General features: G+C 44.6%; 1 protein-coding gene across 6 annotated transcripts in view; it reads right to left on the reverse strand.

Moving 5' to 3' along the window:
• PAXIP1 (PAX interacting protein 1) overlaps positions 1 to 27,984 on the reverse strand; it is a 59,737-nt gene that overhangs the window by 12,667 nt on the left and 19,086 nt on the right. For all 6 annotated transcript variants that reach the window (XM_023640060.2, XM_023640059.2, XM_070265313.1 and 3 more), the window contains 11 exons: positions 22,486 to 23,121; positions 15,835 to 16,513; positions 15,249 to 15,343; positions 11,610 to 11,705; positions 10,509 to 10,646; positions 9,764 to 9,885; positions 9,134 to 9,318; positions 8,021 to 8,064; positions 5,603 to 5,673; positions 4,150 to 4,252; positions 2,838 to 3,006 (listed from right to left, as the gene is read on the reverse strand). In XM_023640060.2, the coding sequence (XP_023495828.1) occupies positions 2,838 to 3,006; positions 4,150 to 4,252; positions 5,603 to 5,673; positions 8,021 to 8,064; positions 9,134 to 9,318; positions 9,764 to 9,885; positions 10,509 to 10,646; positions 11,610 to 11,705; positions 15,249 to 15,343; positions 15,835 to 16,513; positions 22,486 to 23,121 (2,338 nt within the window). The remainder of the gene's footprint in view (positions 1 to 2,837; positions 3,007 to 4,149; positions 4,253 to 5,602; positions 5,674 to 8,020; positions 8,065 to 9,133; positions 9,319 to 9,763; positions 9,886 to 10,508; positions 10,647 to 11,609; positions 11,706 to 15,248; positions 15,344 to 15,834; positions 16,514 to 22,485; positions 23,122 to 27,984) is intronic.

Raw genomic sequence — 27,984 nt, forward strand, 5'->3', positions numbered from 1 at the left:
GATTTCAACTATATGATATTCTGGGAAAGGCAATTATTATAAACTGGAGAAACTCTTTAAGGAATCCTGAAATTTGAGGGATCAAATATGAAATATGTTTGAATATTTAATATTGCTTAGAATATCACCAACCCCCTTATAACCCTCAGAAGTCAACACAGCAATCATTAATAATGTCATAAAGAAATGAAAGTCAGTCAACCAAAACTTCCCATTAAATATGAATTGTTGTAAACTGTATAAATAGATAAAAGAATCATTTTCACCAACTGGTCAGCTGGATAAATTAAGTAACTCAAATTTCAATAGAAGAACAGACTGTCTCATTGTAAATTTTATAACTCTTCCACAAAATTGGGAGCTAATACTTATGTTTATGGTAATGTTTCTACAAGTTTTTTCTTCTGCTTGCATTGTTTTATATTTCACTAATTATCTTTTAAGAACAAAAAAACTTCAATTCCAAAGAAAATTTCTAAATACTACTTAATAATACTGTTGATTCTCGTTATTTGTGGATCTCCTATTCGTGAATCTGCCTACTCGCTACAATCATCTGCAACCCCACGGTCACCGTCTGTGGGGCTTTCGAGTCTTGTGGACGCGTGCAGGACTGTGGACGCCTGCAGGTGCCCACGTGCACGACCCCAGCTGGGAAACACGGCGGAGCTGCCCTCGTGTTTAGCTCTCACACTGCGAACCAGGGCCCTTTCTGTGGGCCACGGCAGAGCCACTTTGCTCACATTTTTGTGCTTTTTGCTGGTGATTTTGCTGTTTAAAATGGCTCCCAGCAGCGTTGTGCAGAAGTGCTGTCTAGTATTCCTGAGAACAAGAGCTGTCATGTGCCTTAAGAGGAAAGTACGGGTTAGACGAGCTTCATTCAGTATGAGTCCAGTACTGGCCCTGAGTTCAGTGCTAATGAAGCAAGCACACATAGTAAATAAGGTGTCAAACAGAAACAGTTTTATTGATACACGTGAGGTTCTGTATTGATTGGCTGATGAAACGTGACCAGAGGCTCAGGAACCTAACCCTCTATTTCGGCTAGGAGCAACAGTTCAGTACCCACTAATTCAGTGTCTGTGGCAACTTTACAGAACACAGCTACCAGGAATAATGAAAATCAGCTGTTTTATTGTAGCTGAGGACTCGGTTTATTCAGCTTACTGATTTTCGTATATTCTCATGTTAGTGATTTATTCTTCCCTATGTTTCACTGAGATAGAGAATCATGGAATGCTATGCTTGGTTCTAGCTTAGCTATAAACACAAACGTAAGTATGCTTACTTTTCTGGATCTTAATTTCTCATCTGCAACATCAAGACTACATGAACTTTAAAATACATATAGTTTTTACTTATTTATTTACACTAAAGCCTGAGTTATGTTTAAACGCCAGCGGCCAAGAGAATGACATGGATGTGAAATATTTCAGTTTAACAACACTGAGTTAACACCGACTTGTCCCCATGATACATAAGGTTAGTTGAGTGGGTCAGAAGAGCGTGGTACCAGTGGGGACCAGGTGTGCCCCTGCTGGCCTTGCAGGTCCCACAACCATGTGTCCTGCTCTTATCTTTGGCAGCTGTACCATTCCTCTATTTAAGGGGTAGGGGGTGAGGGGGCACAACTGAGAAAGTGTGACGAGAACACAGAAATACAGGGCAGATTACTAGCAGAAAAGCCTAAGAGTGTGTGTACGACAGGGCTGGTGATGAAAATTATTGTCCATGACATGGGGAGCAAGGCAGTTAGGTTTTAGTGCCACTGTGGTGGGGGCATATACACCAAAAATAAGAAACAACACTGAGACTGGGGTGAAGCTCGTCACCAGGACACGCCTCGTCTGCTGCTCCACCCAGAGAGCAGGCCAGGTGAGGACTGAGGATGCACCTGTGGGGTTATGGGTTCCTGCCCCACGGCGGGGACAGGATGACGGACTGGGAACACCTGCCCAGCAAGGCTAACAGTGCTGCTGCTTATGCTAACAAAGGTGCAAACCTATGTGGCTATAACAGCTTCTACAGAGAAAAAATCATTTGGAATTTATATTCATTCTCTGCTTAGCAAGGTTCTAAAAAAACTTGTGGGGCCAGCCTGGTGGTGCAGGGGTTAAGTGTGCATGTTCCGCTTCTGCAGCACAGGGGTTCGCCAATTCAGATCCCAAGTGTGGACATGGCACCACTTGACACGCCATGCTGTGGTAGGCGTCCCACATACAAAGTAGAGGAAGATGGGCACGGATGTTAGCTCAGGGCCAGTCTTCCTCAGCAAAAAGAGGAGGATTGGCAGCGGATGTTAGCTCAGGGCTAATCTTCCTCAAAAAAAAACAAAAACAAAAACAACTTGAGTACATTGATTAATCTAAGAAAAAACCTAGCCTTTCTATACCATCTCCAAGTGTGAGTGCCAGTGAAGGCTCTGAATGACGGGAGACAGGCAGGGGGCAGACATCCGACCGTCCTGCGCAGTCTGGTATCCAGGACAGTCACCCACCTGTTCTCTCTCCTCTTCACACTTTGTGCATGGGAAATCATTCTACAGCCAGATTTCCAAACAACAGGTACTAATCAGGAAACAACGAGGCAGCGACAGGCAGCTTACTTTTCCCCTAATATCCAAATTACCAAAACCTTTATACTTCACCGTAAAATGCAAAGGTATCAACCAAATGACTCACTGGGACATGGAGTAAATTTATAAATTTAAATCGACAATTATCAAAGAGCTAAAAAATATACTAGATGTTTGTTAGGTGAAAATGGAGATAAATTCAAGAAAACAATGTTAACATTTATTTTGTCTTAAAAACTAAAGTACTGATGCTGCTACTTACCAATAAATTTCTGGCATTTGAAACACTCTTCCAGCCACTCTGGAGTCACTATGTGCTTCACCACAGAGATGGCCGTCAGGAACTTCACCGTGCGCGTCACCTTGCTGGCGATGAGGTGCGTGCATTTCTGCGCAGACTCAGCAACCTCGCCACCAAGAATGTAGAGCTTCTAGAGGGCACGAGCACAGATCAGGGATGAGAGCTAAGTCTACAGAGCCACACAACAGTATGGTACAGAGAATACTTGTCTAAGATTTATGAACAGAACTCTCGGCCATGGAAATAGTACAACTGGCAAAACGAAACCAAACCAAACCTACAACACTATAGGAGAAAAATGAAAAACTTATAAAATACTTTTTATAAATTTATAAAATACTTTTCTGTCATTAATCCCCCACTAATCAAGATTAAAATGCGAATTCTCCCTCGCACAATAACATATCCCTATGAGTAAATAAAACGCCCTGAGAACAATGCAGCTCATTTCATGGTAAGAAGTGAAGACACCCGACTTCCTAAGCTGAAATGAGTGTAAATGAGGCATATTAACATACTGTCTCCGTTTTGAAAAATGATGGCCTAACAATTGACTGAGAAGACGCGAATATATAAAAAAATGATCTCAATAACTATACTCAATTTTAAAGGTAAAAAAATTAAATTGTACTAAATTTACAACAGTAGCACTTATACTTGTTTCTTTTCCCTGAACAAAATTAGAAGTAGTAAGTATGAATCCAACACGATATAGGTCAACTTACACTCTTAACCATCCCCCTAAAACCAGTAAAACAAAATCCCATAATCCCTCGTGCTGTTTCCAAAAGTATATTTAAAATTTTGTTCCCATTTATCATCTAAATGTACAAACACGCAACTCCCCCTGGCCTACCCTACCCAAGACAGCTACTCTCACAGACGGTGGCTTCCATCAGGGAACTTGAAGGGGCACTTCGCTCTCTCGAGCTAGCTGTCTCTACGAAAACAACATTCCCGCGGCCTTGAAAACGTTCACGGGACTATAAAAACGGTTCTTGGTCTACGCACCTGAGTCCTATTTTTCTACTAATACAAAAGCAAGTAGCTAAGTATGAAATAATAGCACAGGACAAGGTGGGAAGTCAATAATGATTTAATGACTGCTTATTACTATAAATACTATGACAAATAGTTTATAAACACCAACTCTAAAGACTGCTATAAGATACTGCTGATTAAATACTAGTTTAGTAAACTGCTGGCCTAAAGTAGATATATACAGAAAGGAACACTGCCAAAAATTCTTTTACAAAGTAGAATAAAATTTCACCTTAATATACTGTTGAACTTGGACAGGCTCAAATCCAGTGAAAAGCACAAAAGGGGTCAATTCTGGTGTTAACTTTTTAGTAGGAGGTGGTATATCTTCAATTCTATAAAATAAATACACACAAAACAGAATGATGATTTTATTATTTACTTAAAATAAAAATGTTCTCCAGAAAACAACGGATTTTAATAGCTTTAATAATAGCTCTAAGTGTGTGTGGTTTTTTTCTTAAAGGAAAAATGCAGTGAGCTACCTGTCCTTCCCTTCCCCCCATTTATACAAAGTCACCCCAAAAAGACCGCATCTGGCACCTCCACAGGAAGTAGCCAGCTAACGTACGGTCAGGAGGGACACTGTCCTCTTGCTCATCAATCTCCTTCCTCTCCCAATTAAAACTGTTTTAAAAAGGCTTTAAAAAGAAGGCAATCAGGGACGCTGGTCTTCTCCACCTCGCTGCTCGGCTAGTTTACCGGTCCTTCCTAAGGCGGCTTGTCCTCACGTCGGCACGCGCATGGCATCGGCGAGAGGGAGCACCCGGCCCTCTCCCACCCCTCCCCGCCCACACCAGCGGGCACAGACGAGCTGCCTGACTCAAGCACACATCTTCCTAATCAGTCTTTGACGTTTCGTTGCATTTTTTTCAAATCTTATTTTTAGGTTATATTTAGTTGAGACAGTCTAGGTAAAAATTCTTTTTTTAAGTTTACTTATGGTAATTTTATGACAGTCTTAAAAAAATATAATCCCACATAAGATTTTACTAAAAAACGCGGTAATTTACAGGTTGTATGGCCGTAGGAACGGAAGGAGGAAAAGATGAGCAGCAAGGAAGAGGGAAGATGAAGAAACTGGTAACAGCAAAAGACGACGTGAGCAGTTAACCTGCAGAATTTTCTAGAATCACGCAGAGAGAACAAAGCTCCCTTGGTTTGCTCCTGCATTTGCTGTGCCTTACTAACTAAATGATTGGCAGGACCTCCTCACTGACTAGTACTGGCCAACCACATCTCTACCAGGTGAGACTAGTCAAGTCTGCAGGCCCCAAGCCAAACGCGAGGTGCAGCGTTTGGGCACACGTCCTTCCACAGGGTCTTGGTCCCATCCCACCCGGTTCATGGCGTTACCCTCCCCTGCTCCTCGGACTCAAAGCTGAGGACGCTCACGCCTGCGCGCCTGGGGCTGGGGTTCCTGTCCCCCACCCATCCCACCACAGCAGCTCAAATAAAAAGATTCAACAGTTTTTTTAATAAAAGAGAAAAAAATGCTGGCCTATTCACCATTTATCTGCAGCAATAAAATGAGACATATTACAATACAGCTGTGAAGCAACAAGCAAATCCTTTTAAATCCTGTATACTGTGACAATTTTTGGAAACTTCCCCAATTGCCACCATTTTCTAAAACAGACTGTAAAAGATAACCCCCTACAGAAAAGTAAGGGGATTATTCATACCTGGCTCTTTTGGAAGAAGGCTGGCTATTAGTTACTTCATTCTGTTTCATTTTGGTAGGTAGTCTCACACCCTGTAATTAAAATATTATTTCCTTTAATCAAACTCCCAAGTAAGACAGTAGCTTCCAAGAGATTTATGTGTCAAACACCCAAACGATCTCCTCATATACGAGAACCGCACTCTCCACATCCAAACCCGCACCTGCCTAGGAAGACAAGCAGGACCCGAGTCAGGAGCAGAGGTGACTTTCCAGAGAACCTCGGCCACTTCCCAGCCTGCCTTCTTTAGTCACCAAGTCCTATCAGTACTCTAAAAGGTCTTCATCCTTTTCTCTCTTCACTTTAGTTACAGACGTCATCCTCAACCTCAAACTTTTCAGAACAGTGTTCATTTCAAATATTTTGTCTGCATCCCAATTTTGAATTTGGAAAACATATTCAATGCAATAATATCCCCTAAAAAAGACCATCCCTGAAACAAATTTCACCTATGAAGGTTCACCAAAGATCTGACACGACAACCAGATCACAGCGCTGTAAAGAGCAAGACACGGTGTTGCAGGCCACAGGGTTTCCCAGGCCCGACACTCGTCTCCCTGGAGCAACTCGAGTGCCTGACCTGGGCGACGGCGAGCCACGTGGAGAGGAGAGAAGAAGGCACCCCTCCCCGAGGAGCAGCCGCGTCCACGCCCACCTCTCCCTGCGAGGCGGCCCCACGTCCACTCCCCACTTGGCTGCTGCTCCCTGTCCACCCCTCTTCACATCTTGAGCGCAGAGGTTTTTCCAAAGACATTCTGTTTATGTTAACTATTTGAAGCAACTACCTCTCGATTTTACTAGTTTATGTTAACTACAACTTAGATTTTCTGAATATTGCTACTATAACTAGACCACCAGAATATATATAAGCATATCTAGAGAAAACACTTGAACCTATTAGCCTCTTCAGACACGGCAACTCCAGCTTTACAGTAATCTGCAGGAGGGTTTAGACTTTTTCTACCACCGCTACAAGAGAACAACCGCTCAACTTCCATTGGCAACGACCACACTCACGTCTCCAAGTTACCATTCCTCGGCAGCAGTGCCAGAAACAGACAGTAGGATTAAAAAAGGCTTCCTGGTCACTAAGACTTTCAGCCTTCAGTTACTGGTACAGACGTAAGAGGACTCGACATCCGGAGCCCCTAACACAACTGCAGAACCTAAGCCTTGTGGTTCAGGGCGGAAAATCTCTGATGATCACTTTCTGAGCTTGATCTTAAAACCCACCATAAAATCTCTTTCATCCAAATGAACTGGGAGACTATTTGCTTTTGCTGATGTGTCAGAGCTGGTCATGTTTTATTAAAATCATAATTACTAGCTTAGGGGAAAAAATGCCTACACAACCACATGATCATCAGGAAGAAAACAGACAGCAGCCTCGAGGCTCCCTGAGAGGCTCCAGGTAACTGCGAGCAGCTTCCGGACCAGCAGTGGGAAAGGAGCGCGTCACAGCACCAACAAGCAGACACAGACAGGTGTCACTTGGCGATCCTGACAAGAACATTCTCCTCGGCCAGCTGTTTACATGAGCACAAACCCTAAACGGCCTCTGTAGCTGACAGGGTGGGGTGAAAATCCAGGGCACAGGGCCTGGAAGTCCACTACCAAAAACGCAGGCTGACATAGAATGTGGATGTCAGCCTGAACCTCTGAATCGCACGATCAAGCAACACATAAAGGCTGCTTTTCTCACAGCGACCGCAGTTAAACAGTGATGATTCACAGCAGAGAAATTCTTCAGCAAGAAATGACTGAAATGGTAATGTGCAAAAACAGTGAGAAACACACGCTCTGCCCATCGTGCTGACAGAAGAGAAAGCTGAGGGCCCCTCACTCCGAAGGCAGCCCAAACCTGTCTCCCAACCAGCACCCACAGGCATTCACACTTCCAGGACGGCCCCTCCTGAGAGCACGCCATCAGAGACCTCAACCAGAGTGAGGGGACCCACGCTGGGACCTGAGGACACTGTGTCCTGTTACAGGAGCTCGGGCCCCATTCACTCCTCCTCGGAGCCTAGAGCGAATATAGGTCCAGGGTTTGCAATGCCTGTTCCCATAGTCCTTGCCTCTCTAACCCTATGAGAACAAGCAGTCTTACCGCATTCTCTTCTCCAATTCTTTAAGCAATCACATAGCTCTTTGAAGCAAATAATGCTCCTCATGAGTATAAATATGGATGACAGACCATATCATCAATTAAGAGAGAAAACAGACACAAGGCACACACTTCATGACAGGTGGGAGGACACAGCCTTCGTCTGTTGTTAAGTTGACAAATTACTAAAAGAATTTTAATTTACAAATACAAATATACCTACTGCATTTTTACAGTACAGTAATAGCCAAAGTAAGATTATTAACTTGACGTACCATCAACAACTCTGCTGACACTTTCAGTGGAACTCTCCAAGCATCTAAAGAGAGAAAGACATTATTTTTACAAAGATACATTGTTTAAACAGAAAAGCCTGTTCATAAAAGCCCCCTCTGGGGCTGGTAATCCTAGACACATAGGTGGTTAGCTGATGACATTTCATAAAGATAAATGTAAGGACTACACTTAAGTTACACAAAAGTTCTCAGTGCCAGGTGAGGAGGAATCGCAGGCGGTTGCTGGAAGGCGCTGGTGGCTTGGTTCACGGTACCCCTCCTACAAGGGCTAGCACCAAGGCAGCCAGCGCGCGGCACAGACACCGCGTCTGAAGCAAAGGCCCTGCCCGCTCGCCGTGCGTCAGCCAGCTCTGGGAACCACAGAGTCTGGCCTCTAACAAACCACCCACGCCGAGAGGTGGCCAACACGAAGGACCACAGGGCGCTGGGGATGGCTGAAGGGACTGGCTCGCTGCCCAGAGGGTGACCATGTGAGACACTCAGAGACGGAACAGGTTCCACGCGAAGGCAGACCCGCAGATGCATCACAGGGACGCAGACGCAGCGCAGGATGAAGAGCTGTCTCATGGTTAAAGCCGTCCGAAAACAGAACTTAACGGGCTTCTTTAAAAGAGAACATATGAAAGCAGCGTGCTTTCCCAGACAGACCCAGGCATTCTGCATCACTGAACGGAGCAGCAGCAGGCGTGCACACTCCTGCCTCTCGTCACAGCAACCCATCCAAGTACGACGAGGACAAGAGGAAGAGACGTGGACTTGGACTTAAACCGGGAGGAAAGCAGGGGACGCTTCATGGGGAGGCCGCACTCTGGGTAAATGATAACTGGCTTAAGAGACAAGACTGAAAAGGTTTCTGAGAGTTCCTTCCATCTCTAAAAGTCCATTTTAAAAAAGCAAATAAAACTATCAAACCAACAAAAGATTCTGGGCAGAGTGTGGGGAGAAGGAAGACAGAGTGTGGAGGGACCCAGGAAACGCGCCTAGAACTGACGAGAGCGCTAAGGCCGAGGCTGGCGGTGAGCGTGAGGAAGAGGTGCGGGAGCGCGCCTGCCATTTCCTGAAGCAAAACGCAGAGCACCAGAGTCCACTCACCCAGGAGACTGAAAACCAGCTGCGGGGTGGGGGCGAACGGGTCAGCCAGGTTGAAGGCGGTGTAGCGACTGTACTGGACCTGCCTCAGCGCCTCGAAGTTCCCGAGAAGGATGTCGCCGAGCCACTGGGCATTCACGCAGGGGATCCTCCACTCTTTGGCTTTTTCATACTTTAAACCAGCTGGTCTTTTTTTGTGGAGAAGAAAACACATTTATTAAATGTCAGAGTTGTCTGCTGTCCAAATTTCTATATATTTTCCCCAGAAGCCAATAAAGAACACTTCCTCACACTGGGACGGCAGGGCCACCGTAGCGAAGTTGACGCAACCGCAGGCTGAGAACCAAAGCATTCTTCAAGGCTCCTCCTGGGTTACGAGATCCTCTGCTAGTCCCACTTTTACCTTATTCCTGTCACCTAATTTAATGAATTCAAATTTCACTAGTTCACCTAATTTCATTCGAATGTTTTGTAGATATTCCTGCTAGCATTATCATGAACACCACTGCCATTCTTTCAACAGACTCTGATGTTCACAATCGAATTCCCACCACAAAACTGTGACATTAGGAAACACAGAATTGTTGAAACAGCCATACGATGTGTGTAAATTTAAGATTAAACACAGCTTACTCTTTACAGATGAGGACGGTGTTGCTGCGGCACAGGTAGCCCGTGTACTTGGCACCTGCCAGGTAAGCCATCAACTTGAGGTCGTCTCTGTCACTGTCGACAAATCCAGTCACAGAAATAATCTAAGGGAAAAAAGAGCAAATGAGGTCAAAATACAATGACTATTTAACCCAATTAATACAACTCTCTCTTCTACATTTTAGTTGTTTTATACAGACATGTATATTTTCATCCTTTCTTCGGCAATAGAGGAGATATTTAGTAAAATCATTCCTAAGAATGTCAAGACCAGAATTTTGTTAATGGTAAAAACGTTACATGGTCATCATGGAGGGGGAGAAAAATGAACATGAGATACCAAATAAGGGAAAACCTTTCTGTCAACGTGACATTGTTCAAATAATTTTAAGCAAGTTATTTTATTAAGCACATAAATATCAGTCAGTTCTTTACTCTACTTACTGATCTCAACTTTGAGATCATTTGAGAGCTACTGATAAAGTTCTGCCCAACTGTGGCCACCTCTGATGCGAGACACCCAACTTATTTTAGGCTGTTAAACAGTGTCAAAGACTTTGGTGAATCATTTAAACGTCCACTATGTGCGGGGAAGTGTGCCTGTTCCAGGGGCACAGGGCACTCATGAGCCGGGCCAGACACCGGGGCGGGAGCCAGGGAGGGAGGGCAGCCGGCATGTGGGGACTGCCAGAGGAGGACCACCCAGCAGACAAACGATGGGCCTCACGTGCTGGGAACACGGCTTTCCTCCTGGGGGGAACGCCACGGGGAAGTGGAGGGCGCGATGAGGAGGCACCATCTTCTTCCTCTTCAAGACGGCGTTTAACCAGTGTGCCGTGACACACCTCTTCCTCTCCCGTATTGCCTACCAAACAGAAATTACAGCTGTGTTGTTTTTGTTTTTTTTTTAACTGCAGGATTAAATACAAAATTTTAAGTCGTATAACTACAATGCCACCTTTATTGGAAGCCCTACAAAAATTTCATGACGTTTAGCACTCACTTTACTAGAGTAACAAACTACAAAGTGGAGCCAGTTGATTTTAACACAAGCTGAAAGTGTTACTATGTACACAGGAACAAGAGCCTGCGATGGGGGATAAAAGCAACAGACTCTAACAAACTTCAAAATAACTAATCACAAAATGAGATAACATTGATGATCATCAAAATTAAAATTCCCCCATAAGAACAGAGGGCCCCACAGACCACAAGTTATGAAAAAATATAACTGCCCACCGAAAATCAACGAGTGTCACCTCACTAGTATTTCTACATTTTTTGCTGAAAAGTGGATTCAGTAAATGGCTATACTCTTTAAGGAGTTTCCTGGAGGTCACCTACCACACACACATTACCATTACTCTGTCTACAAATAAGAACATTTTCAAGAAAAGAGAAGAAACAAAACTTCAGGGGATAAGACAAGGTGGCCCAGATTAGCAAGCTCACACCCCGCGGGCTGCGCAGAAGCTCTGTGAGGCACTCGTCCCGCCAGGCCCTTGCGTCCCGAGTCCCACAATGGGAGGAAAGCCTGCTTCCACCCACCCTTTACTTGCTGCTGCCTTGGATCTAAGGGGAAGGAGTGTCTATGCTTTCCTTAGCGCTACTTGGGGATTTCTTTCTCCTCCATTGCTCAAAGACATAAAAGCCTAGAGTCCAAAGGATGTCTATCCCACTGAAGATCAATGAAAATTAGTAAGAAGCAACTCTCCTATTTTCACAAGTAGAAAAAAGTCCTTTCAAAATACACAAATTACTAGAATCCTACAATGGCCCATAAACAGGGGCAGACTGCTCCAGCCCCGGCTGAGGCCACGTGACTCACCTGTGCGTACATTCCACTGACTTGGCTCTCACAGAGAAGGTGTGTGCACCGACTGGAGAAGGCAGGGTCCACAGCGCCGCCGTGCGCCTGGATGATCTAGACACACACGACAGCAAAGCATCACTGACTCTGAGCGCTCAGGAGAATGGAGCAGAATTGTAATTTCAAATAAGGCAGCAATTAAAAGAAACCATCATATATTTATGTAGTATATTTCCCCAAAGTATAAACGATATGTATCAGTTACATTTATGGACTTTTCCACCCAGCACCATAAAATGAAAATGAACTCTAACACTCATTTAATCTGAATTTCCAGAGGGAAAGAGAAGAAAAACGGAATGTTCTCTTTCCAGGACAGGGTTTCTCAACCTGGCATTACTGACATTTCAGACCAGCTAATTCTGTGTTGTGGGGGGCTGCCCACCGCGTCAAATGATGTTGGCGGCACCCCTGCCCTCTACCCACTAGATGCCAACAGCATTCTCCCATTGTGACAACTAAAAACGTCTCCCGACACTGCCCATGTCCCCCGCAGGCAGAATCGCACTGGTGAGAGCCATTATTCTAAAAGCAAAACAACAGCACAGCAGATTGAGGTTAGCAAATCTGAAAAACTTACTTTTAAAAATAGATTCCGCTTTCTGGGGTGAGGGAACTGATATGTGTCTTGACTGTGGTGGTTGCATGCCTACATGGCATTAGTGGCATTTGCAAAATTCAAAAAAATGTGTTCCAAAAAAGGGAGTATTTTACTGTATGTTAAAAAAGATCTGCCTCACAAAATGGTTCTGCTTCACTTACTACTTTTTAAATTTAATTTTATGTTAATTATAGTGAGTCATAAACACAGTTTAATAAGGCATATGACAAAAACAGCAGTTTCCTCTCCCACTTGTTTTCCATCCCCGCGAAGAAACCACATTCAGTCTTTCACTAACTCCTCTGATAATTACTAACACACTCTAAGACATTTTATACTATGCCTTTGTTTTCCAGTTTCATATGTTATCTACCAACCTCCTACTACATAGGGCACATGGACACACACACACACACACTCACACACTCTCCGAGAGCTCCTAATTGGGTTACATCACAATTCTTGTTTGAATCAGTCTTTGGGATTTAACACAGTGTAGCTCAGCCACTGGGATTAAGATGGCACACTGGACTAAAGTTCCTTTCTTGTACAAAATTTGTTTTCCCTGATGTTGACTGCTTTATTCCCCACCCTCCCGCCTATCTTTTTCTTAGTGTTCTACAAAACCTTCGCCATTTCATTCCCAAACTTTTCAAAGCAATGTCATGTGTTGGTTTAAAAACATCTCCACAAATCCTCTGACACTCCTCCCTTTAAGAGTCGGAGCTTCAGTCCCCTCACCCTGAGTATGGACGAGACACAGAATACGGTGGAACTGACAGCGTGTGGCTTCCTCCCGGCTCTGCCTCGGGCCCCGCACCTGGGGGAAGCCGGTGCCACGTTGTGAGGATGCTCAAGCAGCCCTATGGAGAGGCCCTGTGGGGAGAAGCTGAGGCCTCCCGCCAACAGCCGTGAAGAGCGCCATACTGAAGTGGCTCCTGCAGCCCAGTCAGCTCTTTACACGAGGAAGCCCCAGCGCCATCCTGACTGCAACCTCATGAGAGTGCCTGAGCCTCAGCCACCCTGCTAAGCCACTTCAGGATTTCCAACCCACAATGAGACTGTGAGATGATGCTTGGTGTTTTAAGTTACCAAGTTCTGGGGGCCTCTTACACAACGATAGGAAATGAATCTAGTCCATCGGTACATTAGAGCGTATCCAGTAATCTACTAATGTCATTTTTAACTTGCGTGTCCCTCCTGGAACTCTGTCTTCCTGTCCTAACTTTGGCCGGTCAACCTCTAGTCCTATTTTCACGTGTATCTGGCATTTCGCTTTGCCTTCAACCTAAGAATTCCCTTCCATCTCTGTGTCAGAGCCCCCACTCTTGACTCCCACATCTTCCTCTTTGCTGGTCCAGTGGCTTCCTAAGAATGAGCACATGGGAGGTACATGTTTTGACTGTGGAACCCTGAAAATATCTATTCCAAGTCTTATCTGATTGACAGACTAGACACATTATCTAGGTTGGGAATTACTTCCCTCAGAATCGTGAAGACCTTGCTTGACAGTCTTCTAGCTCCACGTCTGAGACGCCGACACTCCCCGTTCCTGACCTGTGACCCTCCTCCTTGCTACCGAGCTTCAACCAGCTCTCTCACACGTTCTCAACTTTCACGACTGCCATAACCATGCTTATCATTCCTTTCAATCCAGGGACGCATGTGCTTCAGTTGTAAGCTATTTTCTTTAATAATTTTCTTGCCTTCATTTCCTTTGGTCCTCAACTTCTATTTTTTAATGACAGACCCGCTGGACTAATGCTATAACTTAAAAAAACACAATCAAAATCACTTTAAATTTCTGCTGCTGTAATTGTGAAGCAGGCCCCTCACTCTCCGTCCTCCAGCCACTGCCCTAGCTCAGGTTATTGGCATCTCCCAACTGGCTTACAACCTAGTCATTTCCCTGCTCTCCCTTAATTCAACATTTCGTGATTTAAGATGTACAGCTCCCCCGTTCCATATGCTTTAAAGACTTTGGGGAGAAAACTCCAATGTCCATAACATGGCATATAAATGAGCTCTTAGAAGACACAGCCTGGCCTTTCCCCGACCCCCCACCTCCTGGACCCCCAAGGATGTGTGTCTTCCCTCTGCCCCCAGCCCTTTCTGCAACCATATGTCTTTGCCTATGCTGCTCTCTACCTGGGACACCTTCCCCTAACTCTTACTCTCACTTGTCCTTTAAGATGGAGTTCAGAAGATCTTCCTTCACACACCCGCCTCCGCCAACCCAACGGGTTAATGTCTTTTCTCAGGGCTCTCCCTGCACCTATTTCCTGCCTCATCATCTGTGCATGTGGCTCTTTCTCCAACTGGTTCACAGGTTTCTCAGTCTCATTTATCCATCAATATTCCCCAGGTCTTCCAGCACGCCTGGCACACAAGCAGGGTTTAAACACCAGCGACGCTTATAAGGAAGCACACTCAAGATGCATTCAAAGCGCATGTAAACTCATTAAAACAAAAATTGACTCAGTTTTGATTGGGACATTATAAGAAAAAGTGTTTACTTTTTCTTTAAGGGCCATCATGCAAAATAATAAATGAACAAACGGACTACAGTTCCCCAAGTGAACTAGAAGACGCTGAGGCCCCTTCCAATCTGGAGAGTCCCTAATTTCTAACACTCGCCTCTGGAGAGACAGAGGTGATAAAGCAGTCAGGTCGATGGTCCCTATCCTAGGTCACCAAAAACCTGAACTTATTCCCACACTCCCAGTTATATACAAATAATTCGTGTCCCTCAGAATCTCAGAGCTGAAAAGAACCTTAAGAATGATAAACAATTTTCCCCTTACAGCTTAGAGAACTGAAGCCCAGAAAAATGATGCGACTCGGTCACAGAGAAAGTGTCAATAAAGATGCCCACATACATTCAGAACACACAGATCTGTATCTCAGTGGAGGCAGCCAAATGAACAAAGCCAAGTCTACGTTCAGAAAGGAAAATCTTCAAATGCAAAGTTTTCTTCTTCCAGGCACAACCTCACCCTTTTCCAGGTGGCCAGCAGCTGCTTATCAGACATCTGCTCTGGATAATCCGCGATTGCAAACACACATCCCAGTAGGAAGCCTTCTTCTGGAACTAGAATAGAATTATACAAGGAAAAGAAAATTAAAACCCCATGAATATGTGCACACAAAAAATAACACAGCTCATTTTGCTGAGTTCAATCTGAATTTATGAACTTAATCACTCCTGACCATGACTTTCCAGCAGCAGTCTGAGTACATCTGGGATAGTGCGAGACATACTGGCTTGACTGTCTATATAAAATGATTAAAAAGTGAAACCGACAGTTTCTGCCTGGGCACTGAGCACTGGGTGTTGGTCCTTGTGGCAGACCGACATTCTCTGGACACCAGCGTTCACTTCAGGGCACGGTGTCCCATGTACCAAAGAACATGTGACTATTCATTATTCTAACTACATCCTTGTTAGGTAGGAGATGCACGTTTCCTCAGTTGTGAGAATTAGTTTGACATGAATTCTTACCCTACCCTCAAACACTCTCAAAGCACTTATGTAAGTACACGACGTTTAGGAGAGAGAAAGAAAAAATCCACGTTACTAACTCTCCACTGCTGGGTCGTGTCCAAAAAGCTGGTGCTGCGGCAGCGGCGGCTGCGGGTGCGGGGGCTGCGCGGGCGCAGCTGGATGCTGCAGCCCAGGCGTCTGACTCAGATGCTGCGCCGTCTGAGTTTGCATGTGCTGCTGCTGCTGCTGCTGCTGGTGCAGACGCTGCTGCTGCTGGAGAAGGCTGTGCTGCTGCTGCAGCAGGCTGTGCTGCTGCTGCTGTAACTGTGCGAGTTGTTGCTGCTGCAGCTGCTGTTGCTGCAGCTGATGCAACTGTTGCTGCAGGGCATGCTGCTGCTGCAGGGGCTGGAGCTGCTGCTGAGGACGGTGCAGCTGCTGCTGAGCATGCAGCTGCTGCTGCGGAAACGGCAGCTGCTGCTGTGGGAACTGATGCTGATGGACTTGCTGCTGCTGTGGGAATGGATGCGACTGCTGCTGGGGGTAAGGCTGCTGAGAAATCTGCGGCTGCTGCTGCTGGAGCTGCATGATCTGCTGGGGCGGAAGGTGCAGAACTGGGTGCTGCTGTGTCTGGGGCGGATGCTGCTGTTGTGGCAGATGTGGCTCTGGCGTCACTTTCACTTGGCCGAACAAGACTGCATTGGCATTTGCATGGCCCTGCTGGCTGTGATTCACCTGCTGTTCTAAATTTTTTGTAGGTGCTGAAAGGGACTGTAAGATCTAGAAAATGAAAATTAGGTAAAGTCATTACCAATGGTTACTAAAATGTACTAATATTCTCTTAAGAGAATAATAGTATGTCCTACCTGTTTAATATTCAACTGAATGAGAAGCATCAAACAATTGGAAGCTTCAAAAACAATACCGCATTTTTTTTGGTATTCATTAAGCACGAACTTTAATAAAGCAAATATATATTTTGAGACCACCAAAATTTGAAACTGAATAAGGAAAATAGAATAAGCTAATGAATTAAAGTTGACAAACATAAACACTCATATGGCTGATGTGTTTTATAGAACGCAGAGTGACAAGGCAGCAAAAAAAAAAAGAAGTGTTCTGTCCTATGTACTTCTCGGGCTGTGGGCGCCAGAGGCTGTGCTCCACCTGCAATGTTCTGCCGTGCGCAGGGCCTCTCTGGTGCCCCTCCCCGTCCTGTCCTCTCCACAGACCTTCTCCTAAGTGAGGGATGCTCCAGGAATGACAGGCAGGGAGGGCACCCAGCAGCCTAAGCCAAGCCCCCGTTCTACAGATGCCATTTCCTGACAAAGAAAGGGGTCCAGGGAGAGGTGAGCACCAAGAGCACCTGCAAGTGAAAGCACTGGACCAAGCTGCCCCAGACAGCAGCCGGCCCCGTGAGAGCCACCAGCCTCTGCTCCTCTGCACGCCCTGCGCTGTGTCCTGGCACACTCCATACATGAGGGACAGAGAAGACACCAACCATGGGTTTCTTCAACACTCTCCCAAGGGAGAAACCATGAGTACAGCTGGTAAATCAGCTTCCTCAAAAATGACTTGGAGCTCTTTAGATGGGACAAAAATGTCTCAGGCTAGAGGAAAGCCTACTGGCCAGACTATTTCCCTTCTAGTTCATTCTGCTTCACAAGGATGGAAGTAAGCTGACAGCTTTGTATAAGCTGAGGGGTGGGAGGGGACAGGACAAGGGATTAAGAGGTACCACCAAGTCGAGCATCAGATTGCAAGCTGCTTTATTAGCTTACACAGGGCTGAACCAAACGAAACATGTTATACAATGAATTTTTCCAAAATGCTCAAATGACAAAAATTGGAAGCCAACTTCCTACGGTCTTGGGAACCTGTAACAGTCAAATGGATTTTACTAAAACTCAGTCAATACGACTTAACACTATTAAAAGCATACTTGTCATTTAAATAAAACTCTAAAATTTAATTTTAACATAAACCAGAGTTATATGAAAATCTCAAATATGTTTTTAACATATATCTCCCACTTAGTCTCCAAAACATAAAGGTTATATAATTCGCTAGGGGTAACAGACTTTGGATTTAGTGATGAAACGAGTTTAAAATTGAAGTCAGTCAAACTCAAGAGCTTGGGTACACCAGTCTTTGACATCTTCTTATAGATAAGACACCTCTATAAGGAGATTCAAGAACTCCTCAGTTGAGCTCTAAGCAAAAAGAAATTTTTTTAACCAATTTTTAAATCATAAAGTAACTGTTTCTTCTCTATGCTTAAAAGTACTAAAAAGTACCCAGGAAAGTGGAAGGGGAAATTCATCCCTCCACACACGATGCCCACGTAGCAGAACAGCATTTGGGATGCTGACATGCCCAGAAAAAAGCAGGGGGCGGGGAGGAGGACACCTGCTGGTGGGTATGTCCGTCAGCCATGGGCCCACACACATGAAACTCATGCGAACAGTGGCTGCCTCTGGAAAGAAACCAGAGTTAGGGGTGGGGCGGAGTTTAACATCACTTCATAGCCTTCAGTATCACGGAATCTTTTTATTTCATACACATATTATTTTTTGACCCTGAGGAGTAAACAACCCACGTAAATTTGATGGGCAACAAGGAAATAAATGCCCGTCTGCCATAACAAACAGGGCTGAGCCAGCTGTTTGCCACGAGCTGCTCCCCTTGCACCCCCAGCCCAGATCAAAGGGGAGGTCTGGAAAGTCTGAAGGACCTTCACACACAAGGGGAGTTTATGTTAGGAGGGCCAGTGGGAACGCCTGAGGCCAGAGGGTGTTCCTCGCAGCTCTCATTGCTCCGAGTTGCCAGGAGGACTCACTGGGTTTGCCTTCTTTATGAGTGACCACAACTGGAGGGGCTGAGGGAGGCCAGGGTGTGACAGGAGGGCCACTTGGAGCAGATGAAGATTCAAGATCAGAGCCCCAGCCAGGAATGAAAATGGACCTTGGCCTAGAAAGTCATGCACCTGGCAGGCCAGTGTGGGTCTGAAGGCACAGGCCTAGCTGGGGAGCAGGCACCTTGGAGGACCAGCCATTGAGATGCCTCTTAAAACAGCTTCTGTACTCATCAGATGGCTTTTTCAACCCTCTGAACTGCCTCAGGTTGAAAACATACGTTAGTCCTGAAGAATCAAGAAAAACATTCTTAATTACTTGATCACATAATTTGCCATACTGCAAACAACAATTTTTTCTTTTTCTTTTTTTTTTATAAGAAGATTGGCCCTGAGCTAACATCTGTGCCAATCTTCCTTCACTTTGCATGTGAGATGCCACCACAGCATGGCCCAATGAGTGGTGCATAGGTCCGCGCCCAGGATCTGAACCCGCAAACCCTGGCACGCCAAAGTAGAGCACACGAACCCAACCACTACACCACCGGGCCAGCCCACAAACAACAATTTTTCCTGAATGTCAAGTGTGAATTTTTCCTTTGTGGCTGTCACAGCCCTTATTTAAATTACTTAACAATGAGGGCCACAATATACAAAGCATTGATACACACTACATGGCTCCTAACCACTAACAGTCTACGATTCAAACAGGATTTTGATGGCTAGCTATGTTTCCCCAAACCCCTAAGCTAATTTTAGACTCAATTTGTCTCATAGTCTTAACATTTCAAAAATTCATTTTCTTCACATCTAGCAGCAAAATGTCCTAATGTTCTTACATTGCTGGAAAACTGAGAAAATCTCTTCACCACTGTTCCCGTTAGTGATCAGATCCATTCTCTCACTAGAGCTGGATGGAGCCTTCCCAGTTTCCACCTCTAGAGCCCACAGCTGAGTGGATCAAGTTCGTCTTCTAAGGATGTCTTACCTGCAGGACAATTTCAAAAGCAGAGATGTGCCCAAACTCCCGGGGGTAGTCACTTATTTCCATTGCAAATGAGAATATTTTATCTTTATATCCAAATACAGTCACGCGTCACTTAACGCCAGGGACATGTTCTGAGAAAAGCATCGTCAGACGATGTGGTCCGTGTGAGAACACCACAGTGTGCACTTGCACAAAGCCAGGTGGTACAGCCTGCTACACACCTAGGCTCTACGGTACTAATCTTACGGGACCACCATCGTATATGCGCTCCATCATTGACCAAAACATCGTTAAGCAGCACATGACAGTACCAACTTAGGAAATGGGATTTAAGCCAATACCCACTGTATCTGAAAAATATAGAATGTATAGAAATGACCAGTAATTGATCAACAGTACTTTCTACACTGCCAATACATAAAGAGCAAAGAACATTGCCATTCTATTTTAATGGATGACATCCATTCATAATTCCTCAACTAAACAAAGGAAGAAAACAGCATTTCTTGAGCTGCCAGTCTTTGCATGTTAGTTCATTCCACTCTCACATCAACCCTGTGAGACCCATCTCAGTGGACGCCTCACACCTCCCCTGCCAGCCAGACAAGGCCACCCGGATGCTCCAGGTCCCTGCCCAGAACTGGCTCACCTCCCAGCCTCCCCACCTCAGTGACACCACCTCTAATTTCTAATTTCTTCCCCAATCTTTACCTCCAGCCTGTCATCCTGACTCTTCTTTCCCACCCTCCCTAAGTCCTCTGGTTTCCAGCAGGACTTTGTGACCATTACCTCTGCTGTCCCCTACAGCCCACTGCTGTGCTGGGACTTCGCTTTGTGGCTTTTCTACCCACTGCCCTTTCTGGGTGCTGAGGTCCATGGACCCCCAAGCACTGAGGTTCTGTGACTCCACGTGAGCATGGACACCATCTGGACACACCTGGCCTGCTGGTCTTTGACTGCCTCATCTCAGAGACCTCTTCTCCGTTCCCAGTCACCCTTCAGACCGTAGTGCGTGACAAACTCAAATTTACCTCCAGGGCCCCGGCAGGCAGTAACAAGTGCAATGAGACAGAGGGAATGCCGACGGGGTGTGGGAATTGAGCACACAGAAGGAGCCGCGTTTCAAAGGAGGCAACTGCTGCTCAGCCACGAAGAACTGTCACCATTCAGACTTTAGAATATCTGCTCAGGGTTTTACTACAGCATCCACTTCTCAAGATAGGCCAGAAACCCCATTTTTATGGAGAATCTCAAGATTCTGGCAAATAAATCTAACTTAAAAAAATTATCTGGATCAAACTAAAGGCATCAGGCAGAATGTGACCTCTCAGTTACTGGGGTGCAAACTTGCTCCCCGTCTTTCCTCACCCACAGCCACTGCACCTCCAGGACTGCTCTGCCTGTGCACGTGCCTCCTCCGACCACCTCGCTTTTCCTTCCAGGATGTCCACTCCATTGAGACTAGTCTCCATTGCCCCGGCCCCGTCACCCTCCTGGCTGGATTAGATTCCACTTTAGTGGCTCTTGCTAATACACTAAGCTTTGGTCACCAACCTAGACTGGGTCCTAACAGGTCCAGAAGTACTGTCTTCCCAGAATCTCTGTACCAACTATTTCAAAATCTCCATCCTCCTCAAATCCCTGATGACCTTCCCTCTCATCTCTGACACTCTACCCATCTTGCCTCACTCTCTCTCAATTTTCTTCTACTGTCTAAAGGATGTGTTTCCTTCTCCCTTACTCTGGATACCAACCCCCTCCAGCGTCTCAAGAACCTTGACTATCAATTATTCACCGCTTAACCCAAGGGAGGGAGGGAAGGAAGAACATGTTTTATGCATCTCTAACCAATAAGGACTTTTCAAAACCACTAACATTATGATACTCAACTGTTATACTGTTATTTCTAACAAGAAATATGCATTTGGTTACCCCTACTAGCCCCCCGCCAGTGGCTTCCTTGGGAGAAAGTGTGTGCTCCTCACCTTTAGGACGAGGCCTCTTCAGGCCCTCCTAGCACCCACCCACGCACCTCACTAAGTTCAATCTTACTGGCTGGCTTTCTCAGAGCACAGCACATCCATGCCTGCTTTTGAGTCTTCACAGTTGCTGTTCCTTTCACCTGGAAATCTCTCCCTCAGTTGTTCCCATGGCTTCCTTGTCACTCACCCCTGACTTAAGTCACCTCCTTCATGAGGCCCTCCCTGACCACCGAACCTACAAGAACCTCTTCCCCCAACTGCTATCACACGACCCCTTCTTACTGTCTTCAAAACACCTGTACCCGTCACAAGCCCTTCTGTTCACATTTGTCTGCTCACTACCTCTCCAACTAAGACAACAGTAGGGGACTGATTGCTCTCATTTATCATTGTGTCTCCTGTGCCCACAAAAATGAAAACAGTGGTCAATGTACCACAACCACCTTCTTTCTGTCTTAAATTGAAAAACATCTACTAAAACTTTTAAGGTCCATTCTGTATCAACAAGCTCCAATCGTAAAACCGTAAATTGAAATTAAGGCTTCTTCACATTAATTTGTGTTATGCTATCGTCTACCATGAAGTTCATTAGAAACAAATAAGGAAAAGCTGGTAAACTTCAATCTTCTCTTGATGCCCCTGCTAATTTTAAACAAAGTAAGAGGGGGAAACTTCTTTAATTAGGGAGAGCGCTCCATCACTGGTATCCTGGTTCTACTGGGCAATGTGAGGTCTTCAACCTCAATGCATGCTGCCACCCTTTTATGACAGAATTTGTGACACATATAAAAGACTGTAAAACAAGTTCTCACGCAAGTAAATACTGCTTGTAAGTCAACTGTTCTGAAGAATCAGAAAACAATAAACTATACTGAAATAGACTGGAAAATCCAATATCTAAATTTTTGTTTTTTAAAGAGTGACTTACATGTGCTACGTTTGACGGTCGGTTAATTTGCTGAATGTCAGCATTATTAGTAATGTTTCTTAATGTCCGCGCGGCTGGACTCCAAGCAGCTATCATTTCTGATCTCTCGGAATTTTGGAGATTTTGTCCCGAAGCTATTAAGTGACCCCGGACCTCAGGCGGTAAGATGCTGCCTGGGACCGGCGGCACATTGGCACACAAGTTAATTAAGCCGGGCTCCTTCCCGGGCGGCAGTCTGCGCTTTGCTGCAGCTAACTGTGGGACCTCAGCTGGGGTCCAGTTTAGATTTCTCTCCTGCTTTTCAGGTGATGAGTCTGAAGAATCATCAAACATCAGTTCCCCTTTAGATTTCTCGGCGTTCGACTTGGGTGAAAATTGCTGCTCGCCTGAAGGAGAGCCTTCTTGAGAACTGGCAGGGCTCGACTTTTCATCTGTACTGCCCTCATTTGGGGAATCTTGTTCCTCATTTTCTACCTCTTCCTCCTCCTCTTCTTCCTCTTCCTCCTCTTCATAAATTATTAGACGAGGATGATAAAATGCTTCATCTTTTTTGGTTTTCTCCGATATGCAATCCAGGACCCAGTCGGGAGTCACAATTTTAATACTTGATCTCTTTAAAGCACACTCGTATTTCTCCTACAAGTAAAGCACAAACACACACAGAAACAAAGCTGTGAGTTTTATCAGCTTCCTAGAATTGTGCATCATACAAAGAACTCTGGGAGAGGGGTACAACGGAAACATTCAGCACCCACTACTGCCATCTGACACACAGGGAAAGCTTACGCTCCTTTAGATGGATGCTCTTACACCTGCAATAGTAGCCTTAAAAGATTTTGTTTAAATGAACTATTATAAATGATATTTTAGATACAAAAGTAGGGCCAGGAATCCTATGGAAAACTCTATGAATGAAATGAGTAACTGCCACCTAATCTAGTGTTTGTTTGTTGACAATGTGTACAGAGCTCTAATTGTGGGTCCGGGCACCTTTAGGACATCAGAGACAGTCACCAGGGGGCTGACCACTCATGGGAATGCCTTCTTAACCAGTTATCTGGGGTTTATCGAGCTCCTTCCACATGAGACACAACGGATGCAACCAGTCTCTGACCTAATAAGGTTCACAACTTAGTTCTGAAGAGAAATTAAATAGGCAGTGAGAATACAATATAAACCAGCACTAAGCGACAGGGGCATGTGGGCAGAAAAGGTTCTACCAGTGAGTTCAACACTCAGGGACGCCCACCTACAGGTGAGGTCCGGCTGGGTGTGAGTGGTGACGACTGGAGGGCACACCAGAAAAGGCACACTTGGAGCACCAGGCCAGGAGTGCTGACAGGCAGGGGGCTCTCCAACTGGTAAGGGCGGAAAGAGGAATGTGCCAAAGAAAAAAGGAAATAATGGAAAACTTCAAATAAGGGTAATATGATAAACTAGCTTTAGATTGAATGAGTTTGGAAATACGGTTCAGTTAACTCCTAGAATCTCCCCCATCTGCTTCTCAAGCCCCGGAGGACACCGATTCTCTACAAACATGTCTCGGGGCCACACTACAAGCCCCGTCCCATCGTGGAGACGGAGGCGGTGCGTGCTTGGCCGGAGAAGCTGCACCAGCGGCAGCAGAACCGAGGACGCTCGGCCATCAGCCTCTGTGGAGGACCTGGTGCTGAGCCCGGACACAACACAAAGCTGGAACCCCTCTCCTGGGAAAGAGGAAGGCCCACACTAGCGAAGGGATTTAACTGTGTGTTACTTTTGAGGATGTTCAAGCTTAAACCTATTTAAAACACAAGTAAAACTCAGTCATGGGCAAACACATGAATAAAAAGCAAAGCAAAAGAAAAATGAATGTGATCATAACCACACCGATTACATTTTTAGTGTACAGTTTTAATTGTTTTTGTTATAAATATATATGTACATATATTAAAAGCTGAAGGGAGGAAGCATATTGTCACAGTGTACAAATACTTCATAATGTGCTGTTTTCCACTTAATATATCGTGAACAATCTCCGATGTCAATATGTACACTTTTATGCAGGCACTTTTGCTTTTAACTTCTTTAATGTAATTTTCTACAATACTCCAAAGTAGAGTCGTGAAATAAATCTCTCCACCTATCACCCAGCTTCAATAACTGGCAACTTCTTGAAATCGTGCTTCATCCATCTCTTCCACGACTTTGTCTACGCATCTTTAACTGATAAACTACATTATGAAATCCACTACAGCTGTCAATACTATCTCATACCCAGGACTTACTCAAATTTCCCCAAGAGTTTCAAAACTCATTTTACAGTTGCACACAGTTTTTTGGGGGTTTTATTTTGCTGAGGAAGATTAGCCCTGAGGTAACATCTGTGCCAATCTTCCTCTACTTTGTATGTGGGAGGCCGCCACAGCATCGCTGACAAGTGGTGTAGGTCCACGTCCAGGATCCAAACCCACAAACCCAGGCTGCCAAAGTGGAGCGCACCAAACTTAACACACCATGGGGCTGGCGCCTGCACACAGTACTTTTAACATAAGCCTACTATTCTGTTGGGTAGTTGCATAAATTAGGAAATCCCCTGGTGTCAGGGATTATTATTTAGTTATTTCTAGTGTTACACTTATTATAGTTATTTCTAGTGTTTATTCACTGTTTTGCTACTATGAAAAATTGCAGGAGATCTTTACACACATCCTAAATTGTTTACATACAATAAATTCTTAGGTTTTGGTGTTCAAGTATGAAAAATTCTCTAGGACTTCATATCTATAATTACACTTCCCTCCAAAAAAGGCTGTATCTATGATATAGCCTATGATACACACCTATGTAGGAGTATATCAATTTACCACACCCTTGAGAAAAAAATTTTTTATTCCTTATTCTAAAAATCATGTTATTGTGACATATTTAAGCATGGAATGTTACACACACCCTCCCACAGTAAATACAGACAATCACTTTCTGCAGCTGACTAGAGACTTTCAGTGACCGGACCACGCGGCCCAGAAGAGCCCAGAGCTCTCTCAGGAAACACACAGCCCAGGTGCACACTGAAGTACTTACAAACTAAACAAATATTGCAAATATACAACATGGGCAAATAACATACATTTAATATGGTTTATATATTATTTCCCAAAGTAGGAAGATGCTTATTGAAATAAATATGAAATAAAGTGTTTTTTAATTCTGTTAAATACTAAAAATAAAACCAGTACCATGAAGCAGAGTTGCTGAACATTCTGGATGTTAGAAAGAGCACTTCATACTTAAAGAGCTGGATCCACCGTGGACGAGTCCTGAGTTCTCCCCTTGTACAGGGTTCTGGCATTCCACGCTCCAGGAGCGACCTACTTCCCACACAAGTCTACGTACAACACTTCAGCAAACTGAAGTCCACTCAGATTTTCTCTCACTTCTCACCAGTAAGTGTTTTTTGTCACTGAAGGACAATTACTGCTTAAACAAGGTGACTGAAGAGCAAAGCAACGTTAAATGCCTTTGCCTGCGCTAATTTACCAGCTATGTTATTCTAACTCTGAAATCCTCAAAACTATCAATTATTAAACGTCACAGACCTCAGGAGTCAAAGTGAAGTGGCATGGGGTCAGGGTGTGGCCAGCAGGGGGCCAGGGCTGGCCCATGCCGCCCATCTCTCCCAGCCTTGCCCTCAGCCCCAGGGGCAGTATTCACACCCAGAAATCTCCAAGTGCTACATCCAGCCCCTTTCCCTCAATAACTAGGAAGTACATTTCGTTTCTGTTGATTCTGTTACTAACTCCTCCATTCTTCTCAACTTAAATTAAAACTTTAAAATTCAAGAATATAAAAGTTTCACTATGCCATTTACACATTTTCCCTAAGAATTCATCAAAAAAATGCAAGAAAAGAATTTAAAGAGATGCCATTTATGTTGTGTGTAGTCAGCTAGTCTGTTTGACAAATCCACTCTAGTCATATGCCTCTGAAATTATAATTTGCCTCTAAGTATTCACTCATAGGTACAAGATTTATACAAGATTCCATTTCTCTTCAAACTAGCTACCTAAAATCTAATGATTTATTTTTAGCCACAAATCAATACTGATATATAAAGAACCCCTACACTATTTAACCAAAGCATACTATTTATCTCTTAAATTGTTACGCAAAATGTAATTTTTTACTTACATAGATTTTAAGATTCACTACTTAAATTTTCACAGAAAAGTTTCTTCTTGGACTGAGAGGTTTACTACGTTACAATCAAATCCACTGGCTCACAACTTCTCCCCCTGTCAGCAGACTGGCATGACGAGGAGCACACATTCGTGAGTGCCCCTGCTTAGTTTCAAAGACCCCATGAAAGGGTCCTCTGGGCAGTGTACGACTGTTCCAGCCCTCCACTCTCCACCCTCCGCCAGGGTCGTGGGGACATCCACCACACACCTCTCTCCTCCTGCTGTGAGTCAGCACACTCAGACGAAATAAGATAATGACAATGTAGACTCAGATTGAAGACAGTAAGAAAAAAATGGAGGCAATGACTAATATGTGGGAAAAGTAATCATCAAAAAACTCTTCTACTATAAATATACTATATCTGATTCTCAAAGATGCAAATAATTGTTCATGGAAGGAAAACAGTTTGATTTCCAGAGAACAGTAATTCTCAAACATTAGTGTGTGTCCTAATCGCTGGGAGGCCTTGACACGGATGCCTGGGCTCCCTGCTTCCCCCACCTGGTTCTGATTTACTAGGTCTGGGGCGGGCCGGACAGTGTGCACTTCTCACAAGTCCCCAAGGGAGGCTAATGCTGCTGACATGGGGATCCCACTTGGGGACCAAAATCCCTCCGGCCCCACCAGTGCTTCGAGGTATAGAGCCCTGGGCTTATCAAGATAAATGCAGTCTATATAGTCTACATTATTAAGAAGGAAACTATACTGAAAACTTCACCAAATGCATGTTTATAATTACACTCAGTACAAGGCCTTTTTAAAACTTGTGAAGAGGTCGATAGATACATATTTTCACAAATAAAAATGAACAGAAGTTGTACTGGACTTGAAAGGAAACTCTAGAAATTCAAAAAACTTTCCTATTTTCTCCATGAAATAAACCCCTATTTCTTTGTATTCAGAAGTCACATCTGACTCGAAATAAAATTTATAGGGGCCGGCCTGGTGGTGCAGTGGTTAAGTTCGCACACTCTGCTTTGGTAGCCAGGGTTCACAGGTTCAGATCCTGGGTGTGGACCTACACACCACTCATCAAGCCATGCTGTGGCGGCGTCCCACATACAAAATAGAGGAAGACTGGCACAGACGTCACCTCAGGGACAATCTTCCTCTCCAAAAAAATAAAATAGAATAAAACTTATAATCATCTCATATCCCTTGTGGAATGAAGCTGGGTATAAATAATGTAAACTAATATAATCGGCTTTTGTAAGTGGAATCTAATAATTAACTTAAAAGATGCTCAAAAAAGACATTTGATTACTGGAAATACTTAAA

Source organism: Equus caballus, chromosome 4, assembly GCF_041296265.1.
Source record: "Equus caballus isolate H_3958 breed thoroughbred chromosome 4, TB-T2T, whole genome shotgun sequence".
NCBI lineage: Eukaryota > Metazoa > Chordata > Mammalia > Perissodactyla > Equidae > Equus > Equus caballus.